The sequence below is a fragment of the Bombina bombina genome, chromosome 5 (assembly GCF_027579735.1).
Source record: "Bombina bombina isolate aBomBom1 chromosome 5, aBomBom1.pri, whole genome shotgun sequence".
In the NCBI taxonomy this organism is placed as follows: Eukaryota; Metazoa; Chordata; class Amphibia; order Anura; family Bombinatoridae; genus Bombina; species Bombina bombina.
Genome location: NC_069503.1, coordinates 164,530,413 through 164,554,980, shown reverse-complemented (window position 1 = coordinate 164,554,980; position 24,568 = coordinate 164,530,413). Strand labels below are relative to the sequence as shown.

Here is a 24,568-nt window from a genome sequence, read left to right as displayed (position 1 = left end):
TCCGTGCATTGAGCCACTAATGGACGAAAAACAGACTGGAGAGAAAGGCACGAAGCAATAAGTTTGGATTTCCTGACATACGTCAGGAAAATTTTCATGGACAGGGGAATCTATGATTGTCCCTAAGAAACACTCTTGTAGCTGGAACAAGGGAACTCTTTTCCAGATTCACTTTCCATCCGTGGGAACGTATAAGAGACAACATGACGCCTGAACCAAGATGTCGTCTAGGTAAGGCGCCACAGCAATTCCTTCGTGAATATTCTGGGAGCTGTGGCAAGACCAAACTGAAGTGCAACAAACTGGAAATGCTTGTAAACAAAGGCAAACCTTAGAAACTGGTGATGATCCCTGTGAATAGGAACACAAAGATATGCGTCCTTCAGGTCTATGGTGGTCATGAACTGACCTTCCTGTACCAAGGAAAGGATGGAACGAATAGTTTCCATCTCGAAGGACGGAACCCTTAGGAATTTGTTGAGGCACTTTAGGTCTAGGATGGGACAGAAAGTTCCCTCCTTTTTGGGAACCACAAAGAGATTTGAATAGAACCCTATTCCCTGTTCTCACAGGAGTTGGAACAATTACTCCCAGGGAGGATAGGTCCTCTACGCAGTGTAAGAAGGCCTCCCTCTACCTGGTTTGAGGATAGTCGACAGGAAAAATCTGCCCATTGGAGGGCAAGACTTGAATCCTATTCTGTAACCCTTGGATACTATGACCACAGTCCACAGATCTGGGCCATCTCATATCCAAGCTTGCTGAAAAAGAGAAAGCCTGCCCCCCACTTGATCCAAAATTGGATCAGGGGTGGACCCTTCATGCTGATTTTGAGTCAGTGGAAGGTTTCTTGTTTTGCTTTCCCTTATTCCAAGGCTGACTGGGCTTCCAAGAGTTCCTTAATTGCTCTGGCTTGGAAGAAGGGGAAGACGTCTGGCTTGGAAGAAGGGGAAGACTTCTGTCTTTTACTGTTGCAAAAGTTAGAATTCTGACGACCTTTAGGTCTATTTTTCTTTTCCTGAGGTAGGAAAGATCCCTTTCCACCCCGTAATTTCAGAAATTATTTCCACCAGACCATGCCCAAATAGAGTTTTACCTTTATAAGGTAAAGCCAAAAGCTTGGCCTTTGAAGATACATCAGAACAGTGAAGCTTTGATCCTATCTTGGATCTCCTCTATCGTAGTCTCTTCTGATATCAGAGCATCGCACCAATAAGATACTGCTCCCGCAACCATAGCAATACTTGCCGCATGTTGCCACTGTAAACCCTGATGGATGTACATCTTTTTTAAGTAAGCCTCTAGCTTCCTATAGGAATGGTCGTTCTTTTAGCTAGAGTAGAGATAGCTCCTACTTTAGGCACAGTCCGCCATGAGTCACAAATTGAGTCAGCAAAAGGGAACCCCTGGCTTATCCCATTCCTGAGCTATAATTTCAGACATCTTGTCTGGAACAGGGAAAAACATCCTCAGAAGGAGAATCATAAACTCTATTAATAAAGTTTAGTAGACGATTTAGGGTTGACAGCAACCGAAGGTTCAGAGTCATCCAAAGTAGCTAGAACCTCCTTCAGAAGCAACCAGAGATGTCCAGTCTTAAATCTGAAATAAACTTCTTCAGATTCAGAAAATTTTCCCCCATTGTGTCAGAGTCTGAGATCTCACCTTCAGAAAACTGCTGAAGTATCCTGATCATTAGACATTTGGGAAAGGTTGACCAGCGCAGATTTAGCGTCAGAAACCTTACTAGCAGACAAATGTTTAGATTTCCTCTCACGCTTACCCGAAATAGGCAAGGCAGATAAAACCGCAGACACTGCCAAAGTTATCTGTGCGGCAAAACCCCCTTGTAAATAAACACCTCCAAGAGGTTGAGAGGAAACAGAAGGCACAGCATGAGAAACAATTAAGGCTTGGGACGTTTGTGGAAAAAGCTGAGGCATGTCACGCACAGCATTATCCTGAGAGACACTTGGCTCAGAAGGGAGTAACTTGTCTTTAACCTTTAAAGTTTTAGCTAAGCATGAGGAACAAAATTGCATAGGCAGAACAATTTGGGCCTCTAAACATAGCAAGCATTTATCCATAGCTAAAGAAATCAGATCCCACTAAATATGGCAATTAGAATTTAAATAAATTGCACATAAGAACGATAATGCACCAATTTAGCTGACTTTTATTACATAAACAAGACTAAAAATACTGAGGGCAAAAGAAACCGTCACCCTAAAAACACTACCTCAGACAATCATCTCCGTTGCCTGAGGCTCCTACCGAGACAGGATTAATACCACACTAGCAAGAGGACGCGAGACACTCCGCCACAACCATATCCTCTGGACAGACAATCCGTTTGTCAATTACAAGATACAAGCCGACACTGTTAGGCTCACAAAGCTCCTCTCCGATACAACAGAAGTGTGGAAGTCACGTGAGCGGCCGAAAAAGAAACTGCTCCACATAAACAAGCGTGCGGAAAAAAAAAACGGCCTGATAAAGTAAAAAGTTTATTAGACATAAATCATATAAGCCCCTGACTCTTTGAAGTTCAGCAAAATGTAAGGGGAAGGTAAAAATCCCTTAACAAAACTCCACTGCTAAGTTTAATCTCTCTTACTGTCTCTCAACATATAAAGTGCCAGTAAAGCTGCCCATAATATGTACCCTTATCAATAAGGATAACTAAGTCCCAAAATAGATCCGTTTGAGGTATAACCTCAAAAGTGCTGTCCTTCAGTACCTAGAAGGCAAAGGCACTTACCTGTGGATCCAGCTGCAGGGCAGATAACAGCTACTTAGGTGTGACCGGTACTACACTCCCTGTCAGGGACCTGTAGTACAAGAAAGAACAGAGTAACCAACCCTGGCTTTCTGCAAAGGGGTAGCAAAAGTGTTAGAAGTAAAGCAAAGACTACCTCTACGCCTTCTAACTGCTAAAAACCGCCACTACTCTTACTAAAGAGATTGACATGGACACAGCTAGACCCCAATCCTTGTTTGCAGGGAAAAGTACCCATTAAAATGATTAAATATCTTCAGACACCGACTTTGCATATCCTCCATTGACAAAGGCAAAGAAAATGACTGGGGATTATGGGTAAGGTAAGTTACACTTAACAGCTTTGCTGGGGTGCTTTTAGCCTCATCCTGCTGGACAGAAGTTGAATATTCCACTAGTAATTGGAATGAAGTTGTGGACTCTCCATGCCATAGGAAAGAAATACACAGTATAGCAGCTTCTATATTTATTTTAGGGTTCTACATTGGTCTGACCAACATGCTCCCGCTGCCTACTGTGATAGGCCCGTTGCCCCACAAATAAATACCAGCCAGGCCTGTCAGATTACCATTGCACATGAAGCGGCATTTCAGTGGGATGACAATGCGGGACGATGCGGGACAAGGCAGAGACAAGATTGTACCTGGACATATACAATATGCTTGGGTGTTTAAAAAAAAAAAAAAAAGTTCTCCCAGAATACCCTTATTTTTTCTACTCAATATTCCTTACAGTTTGACCATATTTGTCGTATTCTGAAGAACTTGCAGATTTTAAAGGGTGATACGATTTTAGTTAATTTATTGATAAACCACCTACCCTGTCTTGTAAACTATCACCTAGTTTGGATTTCTCCAAAATAAAAAGGTAGTGAGTGGTTAATGTCATACACATGACTGTTTAACCTGTATAGTGCTGGCAATTGTTGATACTTTTAAAAGAACAATACCAGGTGACTCCTACAAAATACATTTTATGCAAATTGTCGCAGTGAGTTAGTAGTTTTTCACCTAGTTTCTCAACCTGTAGTACGTGTACCCCTGGGGGTACTTGGGGCATTTGCAAGGGGTACTCCAGGGATTGGCCTTCATTTTTTTCCCTGATGTAGCTATTGTACACATTATTTATCAACGAAAGCTGTGTTTCTCATTTCTGCCCTCGTACACTCCTAACAGGGCAGAGTGTGAGTATTTCCCTGCCTAGGTTGGACCACTGCACAATCAACGATTCACCTCAAATTGGCAAAACCTTAGATTCTGGCTTGTAAGTGACACAAGGGCTGGAGTTGAGCTTCAATGATATAAAACTGACAAATTGTATTACTGTGGCCGATATAAATGTGCCACTGAGAAATAGATTAAGAGCATCATCATACTGAAGTGACACACAGTAAAAAGAGACAGAGAAACTGTATGGAATGGTTATTAAAAATATAAAGATGGTACCATAAATATTAATTTTCCTCATCATGCTGAAAAGTTTATTTTACTCTTTTTAATGTAAGAACCACATTAATTGCAGTAATATCCATGGACTATACATCTGTGTCTTAATACTGTAAAATATTAAATACCGGAAAACATAAAATAAATATTTGATTCCTATATATTTATTTCATTAAGATATCTGATACAAGCTTGTGAAATCAAGTAATACACATGACTTCCATTTTTGCTCATGAAAAATATCAATAATATTTGTGCTACAGTTTGGGTACATAGAAAACAAGTGTATGCCTACAGGGGTACTTGCTACAAAAACGTTGAGAAACACTGATCTACCTGTTAGAATACAATCTTTGTTTTGCCAAGTATGTTGGACAAACGACTAGAGAATTTAGATTTAGTGAGAGAACATCTTAGAGATATAAAATAACTATAGCAAGGATTCAGCGATAGCTAGACATTAAATTGTGAACATTTTATTAATACCCCGAGCATCACACTGTGTGATCTGATTCGATCCCCATCCAGAGGAGTTGACAAACACAAGTTGCTTAGTAAGAGAGAACATTTTTGTATTCCTAAATTGCAAACCAAAACTTCAAAGAGATTACATTTGGAGTTGGACATGAGCTACTTTGTAGGCTAAATGCTTACTTCTATTTTAACTTTTTTGTTTGATTTTATGTATTTGTTCTTAATTGCTATTTAACACTGTGCGACCTACGTATGTAAGTGGCACAAAGAAGTTAAACGGTTGTAATTTTCATTGCATGTTTGTCATTGGCAGATAACTTCATTAAATAAAATGTGGTGCAGTTACCTAGCATCTATGACTAAGCGCTCATAGAAGCGCAAAACGAGTAATATGGGATACCTTGCTGTGTCTGATTTTATTTATTTTTTAAATTAAGAACTGTTTGAGACCTGGTGCAGTCTTTTTCTTTTGAATGTTTGCGGCTTGTTCCGCCACTTATGCCTTGCACCCGCCCCCCTTCACGGTAGGAGCTTGGTGTTAACCGTTCACGGCGATTTAATGTAGTATATGCCTGAAGCAGCTTTTTTCCCCTACCCCACCATATACCTGAACACCTTTTTCACTCCTCCTTCCCCTCTCTCCTACAAACAGAATTTTAAAAATAAAATACATTTCTGTACTGAAATAAACACGAGGATGAGAAGTACCATGCAAGCAGTAACCGCAGCCCTTTAAGCTATACTGGCTGCCTTTCACAGACTTAAAACATAACAGGAAACTTTTCTCCTGCAATCGGAGTTTAAGGCAGTTTGCAATATTTACTTACATAATTCTTTTACAAAAGGCATAAATTCTTGATTCTGGCTTAGGGGGAGAACTGAACACTTATACGGTGCTACTGTGGCTGGAAAGCTGAAATACTGAAGAGAGAAGAATATATACATTATTTCAAGCACAATGACTTATTTGTCTTTCAGAACATTGCACCTTTCTATTATTAAACGGACCAAATCACAATCTCAATATAATCAGAAAAATAAGACTGAATGGCCAAAATATTAAAGGGCCATAAAACAGGTTGAGATCTGAACATATGCGAAAAGGGCTAATTAATTAAGAATAGTTTGCATATAAAATGGTTTAAAAATTGCTGGCAAGTATTTGAAAATAATTTTCAAAAATAAGCAAAATTAATTACATAGCTAAGCTGCCTGGAACAGCCAACTCCATCCCACCTTTATCAGTGTTTAGACACAGGCATTGTATTTCAACTGAGTTCACAGCTTCTAGACATGCACCAGCAGATAATACCTATTCATTTGTGTATTCTACCAAAACAATAGATATAGATACAGCCATAGAAGGAAATGTGTGGGGGGAGTTAGAGTTTTACAATTCAGAAACTAAAAAGAAAGGGTTAATGGCAGGCACTGCAGTATAAATTTGTAGGTAAAGTAATTAAAGTACATATTATATTTTCTCTCTATCCCAACTTGTTTTATGTCCCTTTAACTAAAAACAAAAACCATGTTAAAAAAAAAAAAAAAAAGCTAAGTAACAATAAAAACAATTTTGAAGTGGGGTTGCAAGTAAAAATTATAGAGTTGATGAATCAATCAGTGACTGTCTTACCGTTCTCTGCTCATCGCCTTGTCTAACTTGGAATGTGTGTTCAAAAACAGTATACATGATTCTTCCAAGACCGAACGAGGGCTCAATCACATTCGGTACAATTTCCTCAACTGAAAAACACCCCCAAAACACCCTCTAAGATGGTTGGGAACACTATATTCATAATAAAATCAAAGAAAAATACATTGCACGTTAACCAAACAAAATGTTTTTAAGTATCACTTAAGTACCCTTATCATGAAATTATAGTAAAAAAAAAAAAAATGGTCGACGCAGCCCTCTCCCAGCAAGTGGCGGATTTGATCACGGTTGACCATGGCTGCAGTTTTTAATGCGGTTTTGGATGTTAGCTTCTTTGAGATTTACTGCATAGGCCACTTTAATCCAGAAGAGTTTATAGCATTTATTAGAACATTTTATGCAGTATGATGGTTTTGTTTATGGAACAAGGACCAATGTGGCTTTAACTGTGACTTCACCTCCAATTTTAGTCACACTAATTGGGACCGACAGGAAGCTATAATCTCCTCTCATCAGAATGTTAAACAGGAAAAAATAATATTTCTCTCAAATTGAGACCATTCTAGTAGACGAATATACAGATGGGGACACATATACACATATAGTGTCAGTCATTTTACAACATGGTCTTGTGTTCTACAACTTCTCTTTATTATATATATATATATATATATATATATATATATATATATATATATATATACACATATATATATATATATATATATATATATATATATATATATATATATATATATATATATATATATATATATATATATACACATATATATATATATATATATATATATATACATATACATATACATACACACATACACATACAGGTAGCCCTCAGTTTACGCCGGGGTTAGGTTCCAGAAGCAATGGTTGTAAATCGAAACCGTTGTAAATTGAAACCCAGTTTATAATGTAAGTCAATGGGAAGTGAGGGAGATAGGTTCCAGGCCCCTCTCAAAATTGTCATAAGTAACACCTAATACATTATTTTTAAAGCTTTGAAATGAAGACTTTAAATGCTAAACAGCATTATAAACCTAATAAAATAATCACACAACACAGAATATATAACTAAACTAAGTTAAATTAACAAAAACATTTGCTAAACAGCATTATAAACCTAATAAAATAATCACACAACGCAGACTTCACTTGCATTTTTCTGCAAACAGTTCTTTCTATGCATTCCAATCTGGACTGATTTATAGACAGGAAGATCTTGTTCCTTTGAAATCTGCTCAATAGCTCAGGTCTGGTTAAACTGATTAATTTCAGCTTGCTTGGCTGCAACTGGCTATTTTAATAAATGCACTGCTTCTCAATGCTTTTCAATAGCAGTCACATGACTGGAAAAAAAAGGTTGTTATTCTGAAACGGTGTAAATTGAACCGTTGTAAAACGAGGGCCACCTGTATATGTATGTGTATATATATATATATATATATATATATATATATATATATATATATATATATATATATATATATATATATATATATATATATATATATATATATATATATATATATATATATATATATATATATATATATACACATATATATATATATACACATATATATATATATATATACACATATATATATATATATATACATACATACATACATACACACACTCTCTTGCACTTATTAATGATATTTCATGTATAACACTGAAGTGTGCCGTCAATTGACCATTCTTCCCCTACCTGTGTTAATGTGGCTGCTCTGCCATACTGTAAAAAAAAGCCACACTTGGTATGGAGGTCCCAAAGTGACAGGTAGCTATGATTCTAAAGCACCGTCAGTAATTACCAGTTAGCGCTTTTTATCATAATTAGACTGAATTCGTCTTGGGTTAAAATGTAAATTAAAGGTAAATTAAAATAACAAATATGTTTATGCTGGAAACCCATTTTGAAATGCAATTAAAAAGAGAGTTAAGGTTTTTAAATAAAGACCATGGGTCCCGTCTCTTGGTGTTTCTATGGAAACTATTGAAAGCTCTATAGAAATCTCTTCAATGTTTTGGGCCCTGTCCCATTCTTTATTATACAGTCAAGGTCTCTCCTTTGTTGAATGAGCAGAACAGAGCGAGCACTGGATATTGTCAGAATGCGAAGCGTGGGATGTCGGTCAGTGTAATGCACAACCCTCTGCATCTCGCAATCGATTCTTTTTATGCTGCACTATTTTCCCTTTTCATATGTATATTCAATGCCATATAATGAAAACAGAATTACTGTAGAGAATATACAGCATTTCTTTACAATTTAGCACAATTGTAGGAAGTGAAATATTATTTAATTTGTCTGTAAATGTATCGTTAATGGAAACTCTAAACAAATTCATACATTAAGAAATGTTCATTTGAATGAAAATACTGACAAAGAAAAAAACAAGTGAGATGCAGAGGTTAACCCTTGCAAGCAAACAGTTAAAGGGCAATAAAGCTCAACATTTAATCCATGTAAAAAGCATGCAATTTTAAGCAACTTTCTAATTTACTCCTATAATCAATTTAACTTTGTTCCCTTTGTATATTTATTTGAAAATGCAGGAATGTAAGCTTAGGAGCCGGACTATTTTTGGTACAGAACCTGGGTAGAGCTTGCTGATTGGTGGGTAAATGTAGCCACTAATCAGCAAGCGCTACCCAGTGTTCTGAACCAAAAATGGTCTGGTTCCTAAGATTACATTCCTGCTTTTTCAAATAAAGATACAAAATAAAAACAAAGAAAAATTGATAATAGGAGTAAATTAGAAAGTTGTTTAAAATGACATGCTCAATCTGAATCCTAAAAGAAAATATTTGGGTTTCATATCCCTTTAAACGTAACAAAACTAAGTAAATAGAAACATTCTTCTCATCTACAATAACTAATAATATAAACTAAATGAGTTACCATGTATTGTCTTCTGAAATTTCTTTACGCTAACCATATCTTTTGTCAGCTGAAATGTCTTCCCTTCTGTTTCAATAGTAAATTCCCTTAAAAGGATGAAAAAGAAAAAAAAAGTTAGAAATATTAAAAAAAAAAATTACACATGAAAAGCAAAACAGAATTTTGTGTAAATATAAAACTCAGAACTGTTATATTGTTTGCTCTTTTAACTAAAAGAAAAAAAAAAAAGATACTTAAAGTGAAGGTAAACTTTGATGAATGAAAGCCCAGTTTTTAAAAATACTATTTAAAACAGGGGCACTTTTATTCAAAGTTTAGAAAGTAGCCGTTTTGATTAAAAATAAAAAAAACTTAGCTTTGTTTTATCACAGCCAGTGCAGCTTCCCCCACCCGGAGATCCTCTCTTCACACGTCATCAATGACTAATACAGCCTCCTCCATTCACGGCATGGCCTCAGGCAATAATTACCCTGGGGGGAAAGCCGTGATTGAAGGAAGCCGGATTAGTCATTGATGTGTGAAAAGAGGATCTCTAGGTCGGGGAAGCTGCTCTGGCTGTGAAAAGAACAAAGGTAAGTTTTCAATCAAAACAGCTGCTTTTTAAACTTTGATGAATGAAAGTGCCCCTGTTTTAATAGTATTTATAAAAATCGGGCTTTCATTCATCAAAGTTTACCTTCACTTTAAAAGGAAACTAAACCCAACATTTTTCTTTCATGATTCAGATAGAAAATACAATTTTAAACATTCCAATTTACTTTTATTATCTAATTTGCTTCATGCTTTAGATATCCTTTGTTGAAGAAATACCATTGCAGATGGGTGAGCCAATCATCATAGGCATCTATGTGCAGCCACCATTAAGCAGCTACTGAGCCTATCTAGATATGCTTTTCAGCAAAGGGTATCAAGAGAATAAAGCAAATTAGATAATAGAAGTAAATTATGAAAGAAAAATGTTGGGTTTCATGTCCCTTTAAGACCAGTAAATACAGTAGATTTGCATAATCAACAAATGCATGATAAAAAGACAATGCAAAAGCAAGTCTGAACTTCAAATGAGTAGTAGATTTTTTTCTGACAAATTTCAGTTATGTATATTTCCACTCCCCTGTATCAGGTGACAGCCATCAGTCAATCAAATGCATATACGTACTGTATATTCTGTGAATTCTTTCACATGCTCGCTGGTGATTCAAAAATTGTAAATATGAAAATACTCTGCACATTTTATTAATGGAAGTAAATTGTAACGTTGTTTAAAATTACATGTTCTTTTTTTTCTCTATAGTCCTGCTGTGTGGTTATCTGGCTCTCTTACTATGTCTGACAAGCTTTCCTACAAAGTTGCTGATATCAGCCTGGCAGAATGGGGGAGGAAGGCAATTGAAATCGCTGAGAATGAGATGCCTGGCCTGATGAAGATGAGGGAGATGTACTCTGAATCCAAGCCTCTGAAGGGAACCAGAATTGCTGGATGCCTGCACATGACCCTCCAGACAGCTGTACTTATTGAGACCCTCACAGCACTTGGTGCAGAGGTGAAGTGGTCCAGCTGCAACATCTTCTCCACACAAGACCATGCAGCAGCAGCTATTGCTAAAACAGGGGTCCCTGTGTATGCATGGAAGGGAGAAACAGATGAGGAGTATATCTGGTGTATCGAGCAGACACTATACTTTCCAGATGGGAAACCATTAAATTTGATCCTGTATGATGGAGGGGACCTCACCAAACTTGTTCACACAAAGCACCCCAACCTGCTGAAGGGAATTAAAGGGATATCCGAAGAGACAACCACTGGTGTGCACAACTTATACAAAATGAAGGTCAATGGCACCCTCAAAGTGCCAGCTATCAATGTCAAAGATTCTGTTACAAAGAGTAAGTTTGACAACCTATATGGTTGTCGGGAGTCACTGATTGATGGTATCAAACGAGCTACAGATGTTATGATTGCAGGAAAGGTAGCAGTTGTTGCAGGATATGGTGATGTTGGGAAGGGTTGTGCTCAAGCACTCAGAGCCTTTGGGGCACGTGTTATCACAGAGATTGATCCAATTAATGCACTTCAAGCTGCTATGGAAGGTTATGAGGTCACCACCATGGATGAAGCCAGTAAAGAAGGGAATATCTTTGTTACTACCACGGGCTGTATGGATATTGTAGAGGGGAGACACTTCGAACAGATGAAAGATGATAAAATTGTCTGCAATATTGGCCATTTTGATGTTGAACTTGATGTGAAATGGTCAAATGAAAACGCTGTTAAAAAAATTATCAAACCACAGGTGGATCAGTACTTGCTGAAGAATGGCAGGCACATTATCCTACTGGCAGAGGGCCGTTTGGTGAATTTAGGGTGTGCAATGGGGCACCCAAGCTTTGTCATGAGCAACTCCTTTATTAATCAGGTGCTTGCTCAGATTGAATTGTGGACCAATACAGAAAAGTATCCTATGGGTGTTTACTTCTTGCCTAAGAAGCTGGATGAGGCCGTGGCAGCTGCCCACTTGGACAAACTGGGCGTCAAGCTTACCAAGCTGTCTGACAAACAGGCCAAGTACCTTGGACTGGAAAAAGAAGGACCCTTCAAACCTGATCACTACAGATACTGAGAGCTCTTGACTCTGACCCAAAGAAAAATTCATCAGGGAGAATACACCTGACTACTTTGTTGACAATTGTTCTATTACAATCTGGCTATTAGGTCATTTAAGATGATCAAAAGCCATTTCCTTTAATCTCTGGGTTGTTGTGTGCCCTTATATCACCCTGTGCTCATTTGTCCCTACATGACAGCTGTGAAAACTACCCTAGAACACAAACTCTATACTGGTTCCAAAAATTGTTTGTGTGTAATGTTTGTTTCTGTGTACCATAGAATGTTTGTTTCTTCCATGTGCATTTCTAAGGATATTGTGTATAATTCTGACATCTGAATTATTTTTGCTTTTCTATTGAAAGCGCCAATAAACTTCCCTTCTAAAGTTTAACTTTCTTCCAGTGAACTTATATTATTGGAAAACTGTCATAAAATGAATCTATTTGTTTCTGAAGGCTCTTGGCTTGTATTCACTGCTCTTATGGTCTTTTTCTTCTTACTAGGAACACAATTTAAAAGAGCTTTAATTTTCTGCATCCATATCCTCATTTTAGTTCCCTATGGTATGATGTGCAACTGATGTAAAAATTCAACCATACTGGTTTAACATGCAAAAAAAAAAAAAAAAAAAAATACATGTTCTATCTGAATCATGAAAGTCTAACTTTGATTTGAGTACCCCTTTAAATGCTGTTGTATTTATAGATGCTGTAAACCTCTCCTAACTACTAGTCTCTTAAAGCACTAACAGCTATGCATGGCTATGGACTACAGTGTGCATTATGCAAAGACGTTTCTATAGAAAAGCAGGGTTTATTTCTGTATGATACTCTATCAGCACCAAGTGGCTCTGCACACACATTACAGCTGAACCAAACAGAATGGTAATAACAAATTGCTCCCTGAAAGTGGAGAGAAGCCATAATGTTTAAGCACACATAGGGGACAATGACAATTGTTCATTTCATTTAAATATAAATAAATGAACTGAGAAACACAGGTCTGCTGGTAGATGACACATTTCAAGTTTAAATTACTGTGACAAATAAGCACCATAGTCATTATTAAATGCTGATGTTCAAACGGTCAATCATATTCATTTACTTCATGGATCAGCACAAGGTTTAACCAGACAATAAAATTAAAAGACATTTACCCTTTTTCTTCAAGAAGCGTTTCCATTTCTGAGATGTAACAGGCATCACAAATAGCAAGATATTCCAGCACAAGCTTAGCATCTTTCTTATAGGCTTTGCCAATGGCTCCCTTATTAGCGTCAAACTGGACAACATTAACCGTTTTGTGCACAGATGTCAAGGAAATCAAGACAAAGAAATTAAATTTAAATATAAAATACAGAGCAATGGTTTCTTAAAGCTTTTTTTTTTTTTTTTTTTAAATGGTATTTCTAAGTCTTATGTTAACCCTAAAAAAAAGAAGCATCAACTTCATGGTGGTTGCTAGTGCAAAAAACTTAAAGGACCACTAAATACAGTACATTTGCACACTCAAGAAATTCACAATAAAAAGGCAATGCAATAGCAATTAGTGTGAAGTTCAAATGAGCAGTAGATTTTTTTTTTCTGAAAAATTCCAAAGTTATGTCTATTTCAACTCCGCCTCCTGTATCATGTGACAGCCATCAGCCAATCAAATGCATATACGTATATTCTGTGAATTCTTGCACATGCTCAGTAGGAGCCATGACACAAAAAGTGTAAATATAAAAAGACTGTGCACATTTTGTTAATGGGAGGAAATTGGAAAGCCGTTTAAAATTGCTGCTCTATCTGAATCTTGAAAGTTTAATTTTGACTTGAATGTCCCTTTAAGTTTTACTTCAAATCTACAAGCAAAATAGACTAGAGAGATTAACTTTCCTTGTTGACCCAACAGATGATCACAGTACTGCAAAGGTCAACTTAATCCTAAAGCTCAATGCTAATAACATTTTATCATGTGCTAAAAACTTCTTACAAATATTAATAACAAAACAGACATTAATAACTTTCCCTCCCTTAAAGGGACATGAAACTCAATATATAAATCTCTCTCTCTCCTTATTTTATCAAAGTTGCTTAATTCTCTAGACCCTTTCTTGAAGGAGCAGCCATGCACTACTGGGAGCTAGATGAGCACATAGGATGAACCAATGACAAGAGGTATAAATGCACAGCAACCAATTAGAAGTGCATTGCTGCTCCTCATCATATCTAGGTATGCTTTTCAACATAGGGATATCACAAGAATGAAGCAGAATTCGATAATGGAAATAATTAGGAAAGATGTTTAAATTGCATGCTCTTTCTGAATCATGAAAGTTTAATTACGACTTTAATATCCCTTTAATTATTTGCCAATACTATGTTTTCCCTTATTATTAATTGGTTATTGCTTTATTAGATTTTCACATTGTCAACTTTTTCTATTTCTCTTTAGATTTCCATCCACCTTCCTTAAGAGACTAATTCTACATCAAGAGTTCAACTGTTCCACCTTTTCACCAAACTTCTTTCATTGGTTTTCATTGGTCTCTCTCAGTATGACAGTGATTTCTTGGTTTTATCACTAATGTTGTTCTAACGCTATATCTGTGTTATGTTTTTATGCCTTTAACTTTGCCTAAATAGTAAAAGTACAGTAAAGCAAAATATTCTACTGTGTCTTTAAACCTAGATTATACCTTATAGGTTATCATCTAATTAGTAATTAGTATTGGGAATCAATACCCAAGCTAGAGGACACAGATGATACGGGACGGACAAGACAGGGAACCTAAACCGAAGGCACCACTGCTTGAAGAACCTTTCTCCCAAAAGAAGCCTCAGCCAAGGCAAAAGTATCAAATTTATAGAATTTAGAAAAAGTGTGAAGAGAGAACCAAGTTGCAGCCATGCAAATCTGTTCCACAGAAGCTTCATTTTTGAATGCCCAGGAAGAGGAAACAGCCCTTGTGGAATGAGCCGTGACTATCAGGAGGCTGCTGTCCAGCAGTTTCATAGGCCAAGCGAATTATACTCTTCAGCCACAAAGAAAGAGAAGTAGCCGTAGCTTTCTGACCCTTGCATTTCAAAGAGAAAAACAAACAAACAAAGCAGTAGACTGATGAAAATCCATAGACGCCTGTAGATAGAATTTTAATGTACGCACTACGTCCAAATTGTGCAGCAGACGTTCCTTCTGAGAAGAAGGGTTAGGACACAAGGAAGGAACAACAATCTCCTGATTAATGTTCCGATCTGAAACCACTTTAGGGAGAAACCCTATCCGAATGAAAAATAAGATAAGGAGACTCATACTGTAATGCCGAGAGCTCTGAAACTCTACGAGCAGATGAAATAGCAACAAGAAACAAAACCTTCCAAGATAACAACTTAATATCTAAGGAATGCATAGGCTCAAACAGAGCCTGTTTGAAGAACTAGATTAAAGGGACACTGTACCCAAAATTTTTCTTTTGTGATTCACATTGAGCATGAAATTTTAAGCAACTTTCTAATTTACTCCTCTTGGTATCTTTATTTGAAATGCAAGAATGTAAGTTTAGATGCCGGCCCATTTTTAGTGAACAACCTGGGTTGTCCTTGCTGATTGGTGGATAAATTCATCCACCAATAAAGAAGTGCTGTCCAGAGTACTGAAACCAAAAAAAAGCTTAGATGCCTTCTTTTTCAAATAATGATAGCAAGAGAACGAAGAAAAGTTGATAATAGGAGTAAATTAGAAAGTTGGTTAAAATGGCATGCTCTTTCAGAATTACAAAAGAAAAAATTTGGGTACAGTGTCCCTTTAAGACTCCAGGGAGGAGTAACCGGCTTAAACACAGGCTTGATTCTGACCAAGGCCTGACAGAATGATTGCACATCTAGTACATCCGCCAGACGTTTATGTAACAAAATAGACAAGGCAGATATTTGACCCTTTAGGGAACTTGCTGATAAACCCTTCTCCAAACCCTCTTGGAGAAAAGACAAAATTCTAGGAATCCGAACTCTACTCCAAGCGCCTTTGGATTCACACCAATACAGATATTTATGCCATATCTTATGGTAAATCTTTCTAGTCACAGGCTTACGAGCCTGAATCATGGTCTCAATGACAGACTCTGAAAATCCCTGCTTAAATAAAATTAAGCGTTCAATCTCCAAACAGTCAGCTTCAGAGAAACTAGATTTGGATGAAGGAAGAGCTCTTGAAGTAGAAGGCCCTTTCTCGATGGAAGTCTCCAAGGTGGAAGAGATGACATCTCCACCAGGTCTGCATACCAGATCCTGCGAGGCCACGTCGGTGCTATGAGGATCACCGAAGCCCTCTCCTGTTTGATTCGAGCAATGACTCGAGGGAGGAGAGCGAACCGAGGAAATAGGTATGCGAGACTGAAATTCCAAGGTACCGCCATAGCTTCTATCAGTACCGCCTGAGGATCCCTTGACCTCGACCCGTACCTCGGAAGCTTGGCATTCTGCCGAGATGCCATGAGATCCAGTTCCGGCTGTCCCCATTTGAGAATCAAGTTGGAGAACACTTCCAGACAGAGTTCCCACTCCCCCGGGTGAAAGGTCTGTCTGCTCAGAAAATCCACCTCCCAGTTATCCACTCCTGGGATGTGGATCGCCGACAGGCAACATTTGTGAGACTCCACCCACTCAATTATCTTGGATCTTGGTTACCTCTGCCATGGCCAAGGAACTCAGAGTTCCCCTCTGATGGTTGATGTAAGCCACTGAAGTTATGTTGTCCGACTGGAACCTGATAAACCGGGCCGAAGCTAACTGAGGCCAGGCCAGAAGAGCATTGAAGATTGCTCTCAGCTCCAGAATGTTTATGGGTAAAACAGACTCCGACCGAGTTCATGTGTCCTGAGCCTTTTGAGGGCCCCAGACTGCTCCCCATCCCAGTAGGCTGGCGTCCGATGTTACAATCACCCAGGTGGGTCTACGGAAGCAGGTTCCCTGGGAATGATGATCCTGAGACAACCACCAAAGGAAAGAATCCCTTGTCTCCTGCTCCAGATGTAATTGAGGAGACAGAGCCGCAAAATCTCCGTTCCACTGCCTGAGCATGCATAACTGCAGAGGTCTGAGGTGGAAACGGGCAAAAGGGATAATGTCCATGGCTGCTAACATCAGACCGATTACCTCCATACATTGAGCCACTGATGGCCGAGGAGAGGACTAAAGCGACAGACAAGAATTGAAAATCTTTGATTTACTGACTTCTGTCAGAAAAATTTTTATGGATAAGGAATCTATTATGGTTCCTAAGAACTCTTTTCCAGATTCACCTTCCATCCGTGAGATCGTAGGAGGGATAACAACATTTCCGTGTGGGATTTTGCTTGTTGAAAAGATGGCGTCTGAAACAGAATGTCGTCCAGATAAGGCGCCACTGCAATGCCCCGTAAATAATCACACCTAGGTCAGAAAGATCTTGAACACAGTGTAAGAACGCCTCTTTTTTTATCTGGTCTACAGATAATCTTGAGAGAAGAAACCTGCCCCTCGGAGGGACAGTTTTGAACTCTAGTTTGTATCCCTGGGACACGATGTCCATCGCCCAGAGATCCTGAACATCCTGAACCCAGGCCTGATCGAAGAAGGATAGTCTGCCCCCCACAAGATCCAGTCCCGGATCGGGGGCATACCCTTAATGCTGACTTTTAGTCATTGGTGGGCTTCTTAGCTTGCTTCCCCTTGTTCCATGACTGGTTGGACCTCCAGGAAGGCTTGAAGTCTTCTTGTTTTGTAGAAGGAGAGGAAGGCTTACCCTTGAAGTTTCGAAAGGAACGAAAATTACTCTGACGTCCCTTCTGCTTATTCCTCTTATCCTGAGGGAGGGGATACGCATCAAACCAGTATGCCGCCGCACTAGTGACGGTAGCAATACACACTGCAGGTTGCCATTGTAAACCCTGGTGAACATACATCTTTTTGAGCAACCCCTCCAACTTCTTATCCATAGGATCTTTAAAGGAACAACTATCCTCTATGGGAATAGTGGTTCTATTAGCTAAAGTGGAAATTGCCCCTTCCACCTTGGGTACCTTCTGCCAAGACTCCTTGATAGAATCTGCTATAGGAAACATCTTCTTAAAAATAGGGAATGGAGAAAAAGGGATACACGGTCTCTCCCATTCCCTAGCAATAATCTCTGTAGCCCAATCTGGTACAGGGAAAACCTCCACCATCCTAGACTTCTTAGGATTGACTACGACTGTAGTGTCGGAGTCGTCCAAGGTAGCAAAAACCTCCTTAAGTAATAAACGGAGGTGTTCCAGCTTAAACCTGAAGGATACAACTTCAGAATCAGAAGAAGTAGTTACACTGAGTCTGAGATTTCACCCTCAGATGCTACCAAAGTATCTTCCTCCTCAGGCTTCTAGGAGGGAACATTCCCAATCGCCACGACTGTGTCCGAAGCCTTACTCACTGATTCTTTACACTTCCTTTTGCGCTTTCCCTGCAGCATGGGAAAAGCAGACAACACATCAGATACCGCAGAGGACATGAGGCTAGCGATGTCTTACAACGTAACTCCAGGTGGAGTTAAAGAGGAAGTACAGGGCACTGCATGTGTGGGCGATACTTGGGACACTTGAGGAGAAAGCTGCGGCATATATTGAACATTGTCATTAGACTCCTGAACAGCATCTGCCTTAGACAATGTTGGCTCAGAAAAAAGTCAATCCCTGTAATTTAAAGTTCTCTTAATACATGAGGAACAAAAAGGGATTGGTGGTTCCACATTAGCATCAAAACATAAAGAACAAGTAACATTTTGCAGGGCCTCTTGGTCGATCTTAACTCCCAATGGAATAAAATTACAATTAAATAAACTTAAATTTTCAATAAAAGTTTAAACTAAAAAAAAAAAAAAAAAGTTACTGTCTCTTTAAATTTAAAACCTTAAATTTTTTATTGTTTGCAGCAGTGAAACAGATAAACTGACCCTCCGGACAACCTCTACACCTCAGCTTAGCTCTGCTGAGGTGCCTACTTGCGCTGCTGACACTGGATAATATTCCTTCACTAGAAGAAACCAGAACTCGACTTGAGGCACAGTAAACAGCTGTCCAGCGCTTATCCTGCGGTTTTCCCATCTACCGGAAGTGAAGAGAAAAGGGCGCGCAACAGCAAATTGCCGCATCAGTTAGTCCCGCCCATCGCGGTCGACTAAAAATTAACCTCCCGGTCGGCAAAAATTACTTTAAAGTCAAGCCGCCGTGAGAAATTAAAACCACACCAATATGAGCCTCATTTATACTCCTCAGCCCCAGTGCCTGCTACTACTGCCTTTCCTTTACATGCTCCCCAACTATATAGGAGAACGGCCAGTCTCCCATAATTGTAATAAAGTGCCCTGTTTTTCCTGTATACATCCCAGAAAAATTAAACTCCGCACTTACCTCAGAAATCTGCCAGGCAGTTCACTAGGTTTGAGAGGCATGATCCCTCACATGGACCTGTGGAAAAAAGAAACAAAGACCGAGTAATCTTACTCAGGCTTTCAATGTTAGGGTAGCATTAAATACATGGGAGGCGCAGTGAGGATTGTACCCCACAAGTTCCCATTGCTTGAAAGCCACCACTGCTCTACTGAAGAGACTGATATAGACTATGGCTACACCCTAGGACAAAAGCAGACCAATCTTGCACTGCTTAAAAAATAAAATCTTGCTTGAAGAATCTTCTTTCCAACACCTAACTTTACCACTTCCTTGCTCTAACGTAGGCAAAGAGAATGACGGAGGTTGGAGGGAAGTGAGGTGATATTTAACAGCTTTGCTGTGGTGCTCTTTGCTGCCTCCTGCTGGGCAGGAGTGATATTCCCAATAGTAATTAGATGATCCGTGGACTCATTGTGTCATTAGACACAAAGTTAAATTAGTTTAAAAGAAAATGTGTCATATATATTTGGCTTGAAATTTTTACTAGCCCTGGACGAGTGCACAGTTTGACTTTTTCCTATTTTTTTTTAAACACTGAGTGGACTAATATTTTCCTTCTGGGCTAGTAGCTTTTAACCCGATTAGTAAACTATAGTGTAAATATATATGTATAAAAAAAACTTGGTAGGTAGCACACTTACACTCGCCATTAAGACACAATACCAAGATTAATAACAAGGCATCAAATAGTCGCACTGTCTGGATTTAAGGCACCGCAAACCTTTGCTGTGTCTTAAATCACGAGAGTGCGACTATTTGATGATATATATTTCTAAAACCAAATACAAGATAATTATTTAATATTAGTGAAAAGGATATTGGTTCCTTTAAAGGCTTCTCAGCAACAAGAGGAACTTTGGTTGCTCTCGCGTGACATAAAAGATCATAACAAGAGCGATCAGCACAACCTACAATTTCAATCCAACCCTAGAAGAGAGAAAAGAAAAAACAGTGTAACATTACCATATTTCCACAATAAAAACAGATGTTCTTGTATTAATGTTATACATTTCTATTATGAGGTTTAATACTAAAATCATAAAAAAATAATACATTTTCATGAACATTTGATCCAAGGTACTGAAAATTTGCACTTAAACGTAAAAAACAGAATTTATGTTTACCTGATAAATTACTTTCTCCAACGGTGTGTCCGGTCCACGGCGTCATCCTTACTTGTGGGATATTCTCCTCCCCAACAGGAAATGGCAAAGAGCCCAGCAAAGCTGGTCACATGATCCCTCCTAGGCTCCGCCTACCCCAGTCATTCGACCGACGTTAAGGAGGAATATTGCATAGGAGAAACCATATGTTACCGTGGTGACTGTAGTTAAAGAAAATAAATTATCAGACCTGATTAAAAAAACCAGGGCGGGCCGTGGACCGGACACACCGTTGGAGAAAGTAATTTATCAGGTAAACATAAATTCTGTTTTATCCAACATAGGTGTGTCCGGTCCACGGCGTCATCCTTACTTGTGGGAACCAATACCAAAGCTTTAGGACACGGATGAAGGGAGGGAGCAAATCAGGTCACCTAAATGGAAGGCACCACGGCTTGCAAAACCTTTCTCCCAAAAATAGCCTCAGAAGAAGCAAAAGTATCAAATTTGTAAAATTTAGAAAAAGTGTGCAGTGAAGACCAAGTCGCTGCCTTACATATCTGATCAACAGAAGCCTCGTTCTTGAAGGCCCATGTGGAAGCCACAGCCCTAGCGGAGTGAGCTGTGATTCTTTCAGGAGGCTGCCGTCCGGCAGTCTCATAATCCAATCGGATAATGCTTTTAATCCAGAAGGAGAGAGAGGTAGAAGTTGCTTTTTGACCTCTCCGTTTACCAGAATAAACAACAAACAAAGACAAAGTTTGTCTGAAATCCTTAGTAGCTGCTAAGTAAAATTTGAGAGCACGAACTACATCCAAGTTGTGCAACAAACGTTCCTTCTTTGAAACTGGATTAGGACACAAAGAAGGCACAACTATCTCCTGGTTAATGTTTTTGTTAGAAACAACTTTTGGAAGAAACCCAGGTTTAGTACGCAAAACCACCTTATCTGCATGGAACACCAGATAAGGAGAAGAACACTGCAGAGCAGATAATTCTGAAACTCTTCTAGCAGAAGAAATTGCAACCAAAAACAAAACTTTCCAAGATAATAACTTAATATCAACGGAATGTAAGGGTTCAAACGGAACCCCCTAAAGAACTGAAAGAACTAGGTTGAGACTCCAAGGAGGAGTCAAAAATTTTGTAAACAGGCTTGATGCTAACCAGAGCCTGAACAAAGGCTAGAACATCTGGCACCGCTGCCAGCTTTTTGTGAAGTAACACAGACAATGCAGAAATCTGTCCCATCAAGGAACTTGCAGATAATCCTTTTTCCAATCCTTCTCGAAGGAAGGATAGACTCTTAGGAATCTTAACCTTGTCCCAAGGGAATCCTGCAGATTCACACCAACAGATATACCAAATTATGTGGTAATTTTTCTGGTTACAGGCTTTCAGGCCTGAACAAGAGTATTAATAACAGAATCTGAGAACCCTCGCTTTGATAAGATCAAGCGTTCAATCTCCAAGCAGTCAGCTGGAGTGGGTCGAACGGACCTAGAACAAGAAGGTCTCGTGTCAAAGGTAGCTTCCATGGTGGAGCCGATGACATATTCACCAGATCTGCATACCAAGTCCTGCGTGGCCACGCAGGAGCTATCAAAATCACCGACGCCCTCTCCTGATTGATCCTGGCTACCAGCCTGGGGATGAGAGGAAACGGCGGGAACACATAAGCTAGTTTGAAGGTCCAAGGTGCTACTAGTGCATCCACTAGAGCCGCCTTGGGATCCCTGGATCTGTACCCGTAGTAAGGAACTCTGAAGTTCTGACGAGAGGCCATCAGATCCATGTCTGGAATGCCCCACGGTTGAGTGACTTGGGCAAAGATTTCCGGATGGAGTTCCCACTCCCCCGGATGCAATGTCTGACGACTCAGAAAATCCGCTTCCCAATTTTCCACTCCTGGGATGTGGATAGCAGACAGGTGGCAGGAGTGAGACTCCGCCCATAGAATGATTTTGGTCACTTCTTCCATCGCTAGGGAACTCCTTGTTCCCCCCTGATGGTTGATGTATGAACTTGGCCCTCGCTAGCTGAGGCCAAGCTTTGAGAGCATTGAATATCGCTCTCAGTTCCAGAATATTTATCGGTAGAAGAGATTCTACCCGAGACCAAAGACCCTGAGCTTTCAGGGATCCCCAGACCGCGCCCCAGCCCATCAGACTGGCGTCGGTCGTGACAATGACCCACTCTGGTCTGCGGAAGGTCATCCCTTGTGACAGGTTGTCCAGGGACAGCCACCAACGGAATGAGTCTCTGGTCCTCTGATTTACTTGTATCTTCGGAGACAAGTCTGAATAGTCCCCATTCCACTGACTGAGCATGAACAGTTGTAATGGTCTTAGATGAATGCGCACAAAAGGAACTATGTCCATTGCCGCTACCATCAAACCTATCACTTCCATGCACTGCGCTATGGAAGGAAGAGGAACGGAATGAAGTATCCGACAAGAGTCTAGAAGTATTTGTTTTTCTGGCTTCTGTCAGAAAAATCCTCATTTCTAAGGAGTCTATTATAGTTCCCAAGAAGGGAACCCTCGTTGACGGAGATAGAGAACTCTTTTCCACGTTCACTTTCCATCCGTGAGATCTGAGAAAGGCCAGGACAATGTCCGTGTGAGCCTTTACTTGAGGAAGGGACGACGCTCGAATCAGAATGTCGTCCAAGTAAGGTACTACAGCAATGCCCCTTGGTCTTAGCACCGCCAGAAGGGACCCTAGTACCTATGAGAAAATCCTAGGAGCAGTGGCTAATCCGAAAGAAAACGCCACGAACTGGAAATGCTTGTCCAGGAATTCAAACCTTAGGAACCGATGATGTTCCTTGTGGATAGGAATATGTAGATACGCATCCTTGAAATCCACCTTGGACATGAATTGACCTTCCTGATGGAAGGAAGGAGTGTTCGAATGGTTTCCATCTTTCAAGATCTTGAGATCTAAGATTGGTCTGAACGTTCCCTCTTTTTTGGGAACTATGAACAGATTGGAGTAGAACCCCATCCCTTGTTCTCCTAATGGAACAGGATGAATCACTCCCATTTTTAGCAGGTCGTCTACCCAATGTAAGAATGCCTGTCTTCTTATGTGGTCTGAAGACAACTGAGACCTGTGGAACCTCCCCCTTGGAGGAAGCCCCTTGAACTCCAGAGAATAACCTTGGGAGACTATTTCTAGCGCCCAAGGATCCAGAACATCTCTTGCCCCAGCTTGAGCGAAGAGAGAGAGTCTGCCCCCCACCAGATCCGGTCCCGGATCGGGGGCCCGCATTTCATGCTGTCTTGGTAGCAGTGGCAGGTTTCCTGGCCTGCTTTCCTTTGTTCCAGCCTTGCATAGGTCTCCAGGCTGGATTGGCTTGAGAAGTATTACCTTCCTGCTTAGAGGACGTAGCCCTTGGGGCTGATCAGTTTCTGCGAAAGGGACGAAACTTAGGTTTATTTTTGGTCTTGAAAAGACCTATCCTGAGGAAGGGCGTGGCCCTTGCCCCCAGTGATATCAGAGATAATCTCTTTCAAGTCAGGGCCAAAGAGTGTTTTCCCCTTGAAAGGAATGTCAAGCAATTTGTTCTTGGAAGACGCATCCGCTGCCCAAGATTTTAACCAAAGCGCTCTGCGCCACAATAGCAACCCAGAATTTTTTCGCCGCTAACCTAGCCAATTGCAAGGTGGCGTCTAGGGTGAAAGAATTAGCCAATTTAAGAGCACGAATTCTGTCCATAATCTCCTCATAAGAAGAAGAATTACTAATAATCGCCTTTCCTAGCTCATCAAACTAGAAACACGCAGCTGCAGTGACAGGGACAATGCATGCAATTGGTTGTAGAAGGGAACCTTGCTGAACAAACATCTTTAGCAGACCTTCTAATTTTTTATCCATAGGATCTTGGAAAGCACAACTATCTTCTATGGGTATAGTGGCGCGCTTGTGTAGAGTAGAAACCGCCCCCTCGACCTTGGGGACTGTCTGCCATCAGTCCTTTCTGGGGTCGACTATAGGAAAACAATTTTATAAATATGGGGGGAGGTACTAAAGGTATACCGGGCCTGTCCCATTCTTTACTAACAATGTACGCCACCCGCTTGGATATAGGAAAAGCTTCGGGGGGCCCCGGGGCCTCTAAGAACTT

At 39.7% G+C, this 24,568-nt stretch overlaps 2 protein-coding genes across 2 annotated transcripts in view; one reads left to right on the top strand and one right to left on the bottom strand.

The window, feature by feature from the left end:
• Positions 1-5,502: 5,502 nt before the first annotated feature.
• Positions 5,503-24,568, bottom strand: part of GARS1 (glycyl-tRNA synthetase 1) — a 123,418-nt gene continuing 104,352 nt past the window's right edge. The window contains exons 11-15 of the mRNA XM_053713773.1: positions 20,148-20,260; positions 13,043-13,183; positions 9,282-9,367; positions 6,332-6,441; positions 5,503-5,619 (exon numbers count right to left, since the gene is read on the bottom strand). Coding sequence (XP_053569748.1) covers positions 5,518-5,619; positions 6,332-6,441; positions 9,282-9,367; positions 13,043-13,183; positions 20,148-20,260 — 552 coding nt within the window. The 3' untranslated portion in view covers positions 5,503-5,517. The remainder of the gene's footprint in view (positions 5,620-6,331; positions 6,442-9,281; positions 9,368-13,042; positions 13,184-20,147; positions 20,261-24,568) is intronic.
• LOC128660128 (adenosylhomocysteinase B-like) lies at positions 10,560-11,922 on the top strand. Its single transcript, XM_053713774.1, has one exon. The coding sequence runs from the start codon at positions 10,604-10,606 to the stop codon at positions 11,897-11,899; it is 1,296 nt and encodes a 431-aa protein (XP_053569749.1). The 5' UTR covers positions 10,560-10,603; the 3' UTR covers positions 11,900-11,922.

Bases quoted from the DNA above. Each gene is read 5' to 3' on its own strand.
- LOC128660128 (XM_053713774.1), top strand. From the start codon at position 10,604: ATGTCTGACAAGCTTTCCTACAAAGTTGCTGATATCAGCCTGGCAGAA.